The sequence below is a fragment of the Puntigrus tetrazona genome, chromosome 21 (assembly GCF_018831695.1).
Source record: "Puntigrus tetrazona isolate hp1 chromosome 21, ASM1883169v1, whole genome shotgun sequence".
NCBI classification, from domain to species: Eukaryota; Metazoa; Chordata; class Actinopteri; order Cypriniformes; family Cyprinidae; genus Puntigrus; species Puntigrus tetrazona.
In genome coordinates, this window is record NC_056719.1 from 462,839 (window position 1) to 474,184 (window position 11,346).

At 36.0% G+C, this 11,346-nt stretch overlaps 1 protein-coding gene across 1 annotated transcript in view; it reads left to right on the forward strand.

The window, feature by feature from the left end:
* LOC122326268 (probable E3 ubiquitin-protein ligase HERC1) overlaps positions 1-11,346 on the forward strand; it is a 57,391-nt gene that overhangs the window by 25,065 nt on the left and 20,980 nt on the right. The window contains exons 26-42 of the mRNA XM_043221008.1: positions 1-70; positions 153-350; positions 487-607; positions 1,106-1,346; positions 1,646-1,800; positions 2,278-2,537; positions 2,640-2,744; positions 2,841-3,008; positions 3,093-3,332; positions 4,230-4,313; positions 4,425-4,641; positions 5,012-5,321; positions 6,365-7,149; positions 8,144-8,345; positions 8,839-8,996; positions 9,891-9,974; positions 11,034-11,241. The exon at positions 1-70 is cut by the window's left edge and continues 169 nt beyond it. Coding sequence (XP_043076943.1) covers positions 1-70; positions 153-350; positions 487-607; positions 1,106-1,346; positions 1,646-1,800; positions 2,278-2,537; positions 2,640-2,744; positions 2,841-3,008; positions 3,093-3,332; positions 4,230-4,313; positions 4,425-4,641; positions 5,012-5,321; positions 6,365-7,149; positions 8,144-8,345; positions 8,839-8,996; positions 9,891-9,974; positions 11,034-11,241 — 3,606 coding nt within the window. The remainder of the gene's footprint in view (positions 71-152; positions 351-486; positions 608-1,105; positions 1,347-1,645; positions 1,801-2,277; positions 2,538-2,639; positions 2,745-2,840; positions 3,009-3,092; positions 3,333-4,229; positions 4,314-4,424; positions 4,642-5,011; positions 5,322-6,364; positions 7,150-8,143; positions 8,346-8,838; positions 8,997-9,890; positions 9,975-11,033; positions 11,242-11,346) is intronic.

Below are 11,346 nucleotides of genomic sequence, written 5' to 3' on the forward strand. Positions count from 1 at the left end.
AGATGGATGTGCGCACGTGGATCCCAAAGCCATCACCATAGCCATGGCACAGCAACACCAAAGAGCTCAGGTGAGACATCCATTGAAGATCCATTTTACTTTCAATAACTAGATGTGGAGACATCACAACTGTTTTCATTCCCTCTTTCAAGGTTCGTTTGGAGGCCTTGTGTCAGATTTCCTCCTTCCTGTCAGAGATGGAGGAAAAGAGCGTCAGCTCTCTGGCGCCTCCTCGTTTTCCAGGCCTCCTGCAGTCAGTGCAGCTGCAGTTCCTCTCTGGCTGCTTTGGTCTGGGAGCCCCGATCACTGGCAGTCTAGCGGCACCTAACAACAAGATGCACCACTACACCGTAAGACACACTGATAATGACATTTCCCAAATACAGATCACATATTATGCCAGTAAATTATGCTACTGCTGTCTTGACTTGATTTGGCCTGTACCTCTGTTGAAGTATGACGTTTGAAATGTTGGTCTGTGTCTAGGCTGGGACTCAGTCGGCTCCTATCAGTGTTCAGAGGGAGTTACAGTCTGCGGCTCACACACTGTACCAGCAACTGGTGCGTGTTCTCAGACAGAAAGTGGCTCTAGAGAGAGAACAGGCTGGTAGGTAACGCTTCTTACTCAAATTTAGTCATATTATTTTATATATATATATATATATATATATATATATATATATATATATATATATATATATATATATATATATATATATATATATATATATATATATATACACACACACACACACACACAGAACACCTATGATTTATTTTTAATCATGATAATTGTTTGACAGCACCAATTTTTTTTATTAATAATGAGCCACTAATATTAAACAGGGTAAATAATTTAAATTAACCATTTTATACATTACAGTGCATTTAAATTTTAATAAAATGATCAACTTTATACAATTCCTATGCACATGCACTTTTTTCTATAGTATTATAATTTCCTACTCATTTAAATAGACATCCATTTGTAACATGGCTTTGTGATTAAAACTTAGTTTGATTATTATATAGTTTGGCGTAGTCCAAGTACTCTAATAATATATACCAGTTTAATTAAGTAGCGATTTAACATTTCTCATTTCAGGCTCTTATCAGCACCTGCTGTTAGCTACAGTCTTCGCTCTGAACTTCCACTATCAGCCAGTGGATCTGGTGGTGATAATTAAATGTGGCGTCCTGGAGATCTTGTCCACTCTAACTGATAACACCTGTGTGCTGGTGAACCAGCGCTGGCTGGCCGCCTCCATGTCCGGTCACATGCAGCTCGGTGGAGCAGTGAAGCTCGCCGCTGCCAGACTCCTGCAGATATTTGCCATAGCGGCCAGGTGAGATTATAAACTTGATAATTAAACACGGAAAGAGAGAACGCCTCCTGCGATAACCTTACATTTGGAAAACTGATGCCATGTATAATCGCATTCAAAACATTATTCTTGCTGCATTGTAATACTGCTTTAATGTAGCAACTTTGAATAGTAAAGAAACTACTAATTAATTATTATTTCATATGGATGCTTTGGTGTCAACAGACACCCCCTCTGCCAATAAGAGCGACAGTACCTCGCTGCAGACTATCTGGGTTGTACAGCAGCAGTTAAATAAAACTGTGTGTGTGTTTCTTCAGTTCCTGTGAAGAGGCCTTGCCATTGGAAGTGTCCCAGGCTCTCATGGATGTAATGAGCGAGCAGCTGCAGGGATTGTTGCATGCAGTCCAGCAGCAGGAGGTGCTAGAGAGGGATTCCACAGAGCACATCCTGGAAGAAACTTCCAAACAAGAAAGTCAGTCATTTTAACATTTTATTTATATATTCTATATAACGGTAGTCATAATTATTAAATGTAACCTAAATATTTTAAAATTTATATATTCATTTATCCTTAATAATGAGTATTTAGTAAAACTAAAATAATAATAAATAATTATATAATTTATTATAAATATTGCATAAATAATGCAAATGAACTATTCCGTAATTTACATTTCATCTTAATAATAAATAAATATATATGTGCTGTAAATGATTAAATTAAATACATTTTTGATGGAAATAATGATCCAAAATGAAAGATTTTGTTTACGTAAATATATTTACATGTACAAGTATTTTCAAAATATATACTGTATGCGTGTGTATATATAAAACGCATACAGACATACACTGTTAATTTTAAATTGAAATAATATTTCACAATGTTACAGTTTTTATTGTTATATTATATTATATTATTTTAAATATTTTATTTGTTTTATTTAAGGTGCAGATGTAGTCCGTAGCAGCAGGGTTGTGGAGTCCCAGCTCGCCGACTTTCTAGTCTTCTTAAGACGCATTTTATCACTAAGGGTCGCCAAAAGAGTCTCTGCATTTGTCAAGTGGATCGATCCTCTGATGACCGTTATTTCGTACAAATGCAGCTCTGGAAAACCACGCTTTCACAACCTGCGGACGAAGCTGCTGGCCTTCCACATCCTGGAAGCTCTTCTCCCTGCCTGTTCAGACCCCGTTGTCATGAAACAAGTGAGAAAATACGTTTTTTTTTTTTTTTTTTTTTTAACTAAATGATTGGTGGTTGATCGATTCTGACTTAATGAGCGTTTACCATGTTATTTTTGTTTTCAGATTGTTGATCAGTTATTTAGCCTTTTGTCCACATACATGTGGGAGGAACCTCTGGCCCTGAGGAAAAACTTAGAAAAAGAGAGAAGTTTGGAGAGCTCAAATAGGGTATTTAAACTCATCTGTCCGTTGTGCAAATTTGATTCAATTGTATTTGTGTCCAGGCATTTTAGATTGTTGCGTATGTGCTTACATGTCTTCCAGGACAGTGGAAGTGAAGATGAATGTATTCCTATTGGTGATTTCTCTTTCGACCCACACAAACTGATCTGTTGTTCTCTGGAGAGCGGGAATGTACTCTCTCATGGTTCGGGGGGAAAAGGGTATGGTTTGGCCACCACTGCCATCACATCTGGATGCTTCATCTGGAAGGTACGAATGCAAAATACCGTCAGTGGTGTCTCTTGTCCGTTACAGACTCTGCGTTCTAGTGTTTTTTTTCTGTCCGTCTCTTAGTTTTATATCACTAAGGAGAACAGGGGAAATGAAGGGACGTGTATTGGAGTGTCCCGATGGCCTATCAGGGACTACAACCATCGCACCACCACAGACATGTGGCTGTACAGGGCCTACAGTGGTAGCCTGTATCATGGAGGAGAGCTGGGCCGAGCTCTGCCCTCCTTCACCCAGGGCGACACCATCACCTGCATCCTAGACATGGAGGCCAGAACTATCTCTTTCGCCAAAAACAACAGGGTCAGTGTGTTTAAATGCTTTTCCTGTTAAACCTACTGCTTTTACTTTTTTTTTATTTTAAGGCAAAATGATTACCGTTTTAGACTGAAACAAGTTTAATACAACAAAACCATAGTTTAAATCTGTGATTTGTGTATTTTAAATGTGCCTGTATCCCTATAACTGTATTTCAAGTTAATTTGAACTTCATATAAAAATACTGTAAGAATTTGTGTGATTTTTACAGTTTTGTGTGACATTATAGATCATGTGCTTTTATCTGTAATTAATTCACCTCTAATACAAAGGCGAAAACCATTGGTGCTTTTACACTGCCTTTGATATTGTTCACTTTTGGGGGTTTTCCAATGTTTTTTTTTTTTTATATATCTCTCGGTTGAGGTTCGAAGCGTACCGTTACCGAAACATAACGTGTACGCTCTGCTCAACTCTGGTTGGCCGGAGAGAATCCTCACAAAATTGCGAGACTTTTACTAATTTACATAATTACTAAAACTACTAATTTAAATAATTACAAGTTTACATAACTAGTAGAACATATAAAGTTCATCAAAGTTAAATCAAAATTAAAAATGTATGATAGATTTAATAGATTTTTTTAAATAAATGTTTATTTTGAAGGACATAGGATTTTCTTATAAAAACATAAATGATTATTATTATTATTTTCGCAGTTTACATAACATCAGTTGTATTGGTTGGAAAAAATGTTTTGCTAATTCTAAGAAAATTAATACTTAATACTTAAAACTTCAATAAAATACTAAAACGTCAAGTCCTGTCTTTCATTTTTTCTTGATATAATAGGCTGAATGTGTGTGTATGTATATATGCATGTGTATGTATGTATGTTGTATTCAGAAATAAACAGTTTTAATTGTTTTTATGCATGTGTAGGAGCCCAAGCTAGCTTTTGAAGGAGTGGATGCCACAGAGCTCTACCCCTGTGTTCTTTTCTACAGCAGCAACCCAGGAGAAAAGGTCTCTTAAACCTTTTAACCACTTTTATTTGATTCTTTTTTATATTATAATTATATAGTATATTTTAGAATTCATCATTCAAAAGCCTCCTGTTCTTCGACTGTCCTGTAGGTGGCACTGTGTGACCTGCAGATGCGCGGCATGCCTAGCGATCTTCTTCCTGGGGAGCCCTTGTGCAGCCCGAGGGCCACGGTTCTGCTCGAGTCCACCATTCAGCTGCTGAGAAGACTGTACGTGAGCGATGACTGGGTTCAACACATCAACCAGCACATGCTCAACAAGCTACAGCTCATCAACCCGCTCATGAGAGAAGGACAAGGCAAGATAGGTCAGTTAACAGCCTGCTAAAAATGTTTATTTGCTTGAAAAGATGCATATTATATAGTCTATATATTTGTGTGGCATCATTGCAGTCAATCATTTTGAAAATGCTGCAATAGATAAAATCTAGGAATAAAAACTAGGCATTTAAAAAAAAAAGGCAACTTAATGTCTGCTCAATAAATAAATGCAAATGTAAAAAACTAAACGTATTGTAAATACATTTAAAACATATTTTTCTGGATTTAAAATGGTGATTACTTGCGGATATAATGTAGATTTTTTTTTCTCATTAATTACTTTTTAGAAAAAGGCTTTTTATAATAGCTTGCTATGCCAATTGCGGTTTAAAGGTTAATGTATCTGTCCTCTGCTAGCAGGTCATGCCAGTAAGGAGTCCGATGAGAAATGTGGGGTGAACAGAGAGAGGGGCTCTGCTTGGGTGGATGTCGGGACGTCGACAGACCATCTCTCTGGCCCAGCAGGGCTCTCTGACGCCCAGCTCAGCGTGTTGTGCGCTGACGTCTGGCCTGTCATGGCCCTGATCGGAGGGGTGGACAGTGGTCTCCGTGCTGGAGGGACCTGTCTGCACAAACCCAGTGGTCGACGAGCGACTCTTCTGGGGGTCTTGAAAGAGGGAAGCCCCTTGGCCAAGCTTCAGTGGGAGGAAACCGATTTTACTGTGAGGTAAGTACACAAATACATGTATACAGTGTTCTTAAAGTCGAATAAATGCAAGATTAAAATGATTACATTTCAGAATCTTATATATTGATTTAATGCAAAATGATTATTATTAATAGACCAAGATGCAAAGGACAAAAAAATAAATAAATCTAAAAATAGCTACAAATAATAAAATAGATATTTATTTTATAAATAATATTAAAAATTATTTCATTTATAATTTTTGTCGTCCGGTTCATAGTAAAAATGCTCATTGTTTATACTGTTTTAGAGCAAAGGGATCAAATTCAGGTGTTTGGGGGCTGCAAAAAATCTAAGCTTAAACAAAAGCTTAATATATTAATATAATGTATGTGTAACAGTATGATTAGTGCATTTACTGAATTCAATTAATTTACTATATATTTTGCTGGGTTTTTTAGTGTTATTACAAATTTATTACTTATTTTATGATAATGTATTCATAATGTAATCATTTACGTCTCAGTTTTTTTATTTGTACAAAATAAATATATCAGACTTTTTTATACATCAGATTTGTTATATTTATTATGTTTTTTTGTTTTGTTTTTTATTATGCAATATTTATACATATTTTTATGCAATATTTTATTAGTGGTTGAAAGTAAATTTTGTCCGAATAATATTGCATGGATATGTTGATGGATAAGTTAATTAAAAAAAAATAATAATAAGTGTTGTCTCTGTAATTTGACAAGTAATATTTTTCTTGCACATTATAAATGAATGTGTTTTATGGCTTAATGTTCTCCAGCACTGCTTCTATGTTTCTATGTTCAGACGCCATTGTAATTTTTGTATATTTTGTATGTTATACTTCTTTTTGCCAGTTGCATGCGTCTTTTTCCCTTTTCAATTTCTTCACTTCCCTTTTCTTGTACTGTCTTTTGTCCCCTTCATTTTTTTCTAATCATGGTATCCTTTCCTTTTCACTCTTTTATTTCTGTCTTGCCCCCTTTCGTCTCACTCCTCTCCTCATCTTCATACTGCTTGTGACCTGCTGTGGTCCCACTAACCCAAAGCTTCCTGAATTCTTGGTCACCCAGCGACACGCCTCTCTCCTCCCTGGAGCCATGCGACGTCCCCCAGCTGGACATATCTCGCTGCCGTGGCCTCAAGCCATCCGTGTTGTTCGACCTCATCCTGATGACCGGCATCTTAGAAGAGCAGGAGCCTCCTTCTGGATTGCCTGAAACATCTGCATTGCCACGAAACCGAATCAGCTCTGAGGGCGGCCCGCGCAGCGAGCTGGAGAGACGCTTGGACGAAGACATCGCTCGTATTATGATGGACGAAGAGGGAATGAGTTGTCCCGTCGATGAGGACAGAAACAAAGTGGAAGAGAGGAGAGATGAGAACCAAGATGACGCGTTCCGATCTCTCATACCGTCAAACGAGGAGCGTGTTAGCGCCCCCTGTCCACCGATACTCGCAGCACAACCCAGAGTGGACTTCTTTGCTTTGGAACTGCGTGCAGTCCGCATTTCCTACCTCCTTTTGGGAGCGCTAAAATCCCTGGCTGTCATTCTGGGCTGCGGGAAGTTCACAGACCTTCTCCTGGTTCCCAAGTCAGACGCAGGGGTCAATGTGAGCAGCCCTGACCCAGCGAGAGCCTCAGCTGGCGGAGAGGAGAGCGCCGAGCTACGCTCTGTGCTGCAGTTTGTGGTGCGGAGCATGGTGAAGTGGGCCGTCAGACCCTGTCCGATCAAACAGGCCATGGCTTTATCAGACCTTGAGAGAGCCCAGATCATCATCTTCAAAGGAGTGCTGAACAAACTGCATGAGGATGGAAGCAAAGAACACAAAGGTCTGGATATTTGATAAGAAGTAGTTATTCAGTTGTTTACTACCTTTACGGTTTAATAATAATAATAGTATTAATTAAATGTTGTTGTTTTTTTTTACCTGACTAATAGAATAGTAAGAATAACATAATAAAACAAAATTACTTATTATTGAATAATAATAAAATGTTTATAATGATTTAGTAATTAATGTCTTTTAATAATTTTAATATGATATAATTCATTTATCATTTTTTTATAATGGCTGTTAATGTATTTGATTAAACATAAATCACAATTATTAAATTATATTAATAATGTAATCATTTTAATCTAATTTATATTAATGTATTTTGTGTAGTAGCATAATAATGCATTATAATACGCAAAAAGGCAAAAGCATAAGTCATACGTCTGTTAAAATATCTAATAAATTATTAATATTACTACTCTTTGATTTTTTTATAATTTAATAACATTTATTTCATATCTTTAATATAATAATTAAATATAATAACATAATAATAACAATAATAATCATTGTTGTCACTTTTTATTTTATTATTACTATAATTTGTTTATGCTTTTAATTGATTAATATACTTTTATAATTTGCTAATTATAATATAATAATGCAATTTTTATTGTTATTTAGTAGTAGTAGTATTTCATATATACTAAAAAGACAAACATCTGGAAAAATATATAATAAATTGTTATTACTAATGTTTATATATTATTTTTAAAATATAAAAAAATCTATAAAAATAACACAAAAACTTTGCCAAAATTTATGTTCATTGGTTTATTTTTTGTTGAATATATTATTTCATAATTTAAGAATTTAGTAACTTTAAAATAATAGTTTTAATAGTAGCACTGGCACTTCATACATCTTAGGCAAAGGCAAAGGCTTCTACTACTACTACTACTACTACTAATATTAACATTTAATTGAATATTTGTTTGTTTTTTATATGAATTGTAATCTTTGTTCTGTTGCATCTGTGCACATAGATTCAGGAGGTCACTCGTCCTCTCAGCCTGTGTCCAAATCCTCCAGTTCAGTCTCGCTTTACAGCAATGGCTCTGAAGGTACTGCCATCTTCGGCCAGTCAGCTTCGCCCTCCACCAATGACCTCACAGCCTCGCTCCTCACCGCCCTGCAGGCTGACGGCCTGGAGAACTTTAACCCTTTCCTCCCCATCAACCTGCTACAGTGAGTTTCTCTTTCATCCAAGCCCAATTTTTAACATTTAAAGAGTGAATGAAAAAGTACTTGCCAGGACAATTAGTCTTTAGATGTTACAACACACTGGCATTACTTCAGTGTAGTTATTTTAAACAATTGTGCAAGTCGATGTCAATTTAAAAGAAAAGGGACATGAGACGAGGGTTTCAAACACACACATGGTCATCTCTCTGACATGCCTGGATACTCTCACTCTAGATCGCCATCAACTGAGACAAACACTCACACACAGGTTACTGAGAGTGTGAGTGAGAATACAGGTGAGTGTGTGTGTGTGCGTGTGGCCGTTTGTGTTATAACCTCATAAACACATGCTCCTCTTAACCTCAGGCGTCTGAGCATGGCTTAATGACATGAGGGTGATTAACACACGCTCAAGCTGAAGGTTTGCTGTAGAGCAGGTGCTAGCGGTTCTCTTGTGTCTGTGTGTGTGCATGTGTGTGTGGCTGGGCTCCTCTAGGCGGATGGTGCTGGCACGTTTTCCCACGTTGGCAGGTCTCGTGCACAGTCCGGTTCTGCCACCCGGGCTCAGCCTGACAAGCTCAGCCTCGTGTGAGGGCTTCACTGAGCAGCAGACCAGCTTCCTGGAGCCCTGCGGTCAGACCAGGACCCCCGTGGGTAAGACATCCAGACGCACTCTGGAATACAAGTAGCATGTGGCATCCATTTTTTTAATTCAGTATTATAAATCGTAACTCCTTAACGTCTGTGCATGTTTTACATTTGAGTCTTGCTTTGGTTCGTTACATACTGTACTCGCTAAAAAAGTTTTGGCTTTTTTGTGCATCTTCACACTGGAATGGCACCTTGAATCTCACATTGTATTGCAAATTTCTTTAACATGTCCTGAAATTTTACTTCAATTGTAGTAATTTAATTTAACAGATTTAATTGTTGACTTATCCCAACAATTATATATAAATTTGTAATTTTTTTCAATGTAGATAGTAAACTTTATTAGGGAAAACGTAAGGGAATTTGTAGTTGGTGTCAGATATTAAGAAATGTAAGAAAAACAAAAAAAAACAATTTTATTTTATAATTTGTTTTTATATTGCAAATGTAACTGATGACTTGTATTATCCAATTAATTTATTTACTACTAATAATAATAATTTATATATATATATATATTTTTATATATATATATATATTTTATATATATATATATTTTTTAAGGATTTTTCTAAGTCTTCTTAGATATCAAAGTTTATTAAGTGTAATATGTAGTGGAATTTGTAATCCATGTATTGTATTTTCTTTCATTAATTTGAGAAGTGACGACTTATCCCAATTATTGTTAATATCATTACCGTGTAAATTTAAAAAGTCATTGTGTCATTTTCTTGACCAGTAAGTTCCTCAGCCTTCGATAGCACAGTGCTATATTTCAGATCATTTTAGAAATAAATCATTTAAAAACATTCTATTTTTGCCTCACTGACTGCATCAGTCAGCCCAGTCTAGACCCATTCGGACGCATTACTGAATATTTTCATTTCTGTCCTTCAGAACAGCCCCAAATGTTTGTCCCAGTGCGCTTGCTTGAAATGGGCTTCTCAATGAGACACATCTACAGGGCCATGGAGGCAGCAGGTACCAGCGAGTGCTTGCAACATCTAGTCAGGCTCATTCTTACCTGCTAAAGAGACAATCATGTTACAGTGTTTATGGAATTTTCAAAGATTAAAAAGCCAACGACGGCAGTGCAGTTAATCACAAATAAGAGTTATAAAGATAATAGTTTTGATTTTTGCATTTATTTATTTAGTTCCGACTGCTGCTGATGCTGTTATTGCAGTAGATACACTCATTACACTTCCCTGTGAGATCCTGCTTCAATTCACCCCTCACTGTTCTTCCCCACTAAAACACTCAGCTGAATCATGGGAAATATTAGTGGAGCACTGCATGAAGTCTTATTTTCTGTTAGAAACGATCTGTTCACAGTTCAACAAAATTCATTCGTAAAAATATTTAGCATATGTTTGAAGTGATCATTTTATTATGCATATTTGCATTTTCTTAAACGTGATGGTTATACAAAAATAAAATTATATATTAATTTTATTTTCAGCAAACATATTTTTTCTTGCAATTTTGAGTTTACATCTCGCAATTCTGTTTATTTTTGTCTCAAAAAATAAGGTAAACAATTTTTTTTGGAGGGGTTTATTTTTCCAGAATTGAGTTTATAACTTTCAACTGTGTCTTTTCATTATGTTTATATAATTATATTGTTCACAATTATAGGAATATAAATGTAGACTTGCAAAAGCATATTTTCAAAAGATATATTGTATGTATGTGTATTTATATACACAATAAATAAAGAGAACATTCAAATTATATATATATATATATATATATATATATATATATATATATATATATATATATATATATATATATATATAGAGAGAGAGAGAGAGAGAAAAAGATATATATATAGAGATAAAAGATATATTTTTTTTTTTTTTTTTTTAAATACAATTATAGTTTTTTAGAAAAAGAATTACAGATACTTTATATTCAAGAAATTTCAAGCATTTTATTATAAACTTCAGGCCAACATTTTTCAAGAGAAACTTTGATTCAGTCAACTGTCTAAACATTTTTGAGTGTTCTCCCTGACCTCTTTGTGACTTCTCTCAGGGGTCACCGGGGAGGTGGACTCGCGCACCATCGAGGTGCTGGCGAGCTGGATGCTGGAGCATCCCATCACAGAGGAGCAGCAGGCAGGAGAAGGCTCGTCTGCTGGGGGCGCCACTGATACGCCCTCCTCTGAAGGACCAGAGACGGTCCAGTGCCCTGAGTCTCCAGCTCCTCTAAACCTGCAGGAGAGCAGAGAACCCAACGAGAGGTGAACTCATGCATACACCACATATACTAACCAGTGAAAGGTCATCTCATGCATGCTAATTTGAGACCTAATGAACCTTAATAGTCACTTGGTTTCAGTAGCTAC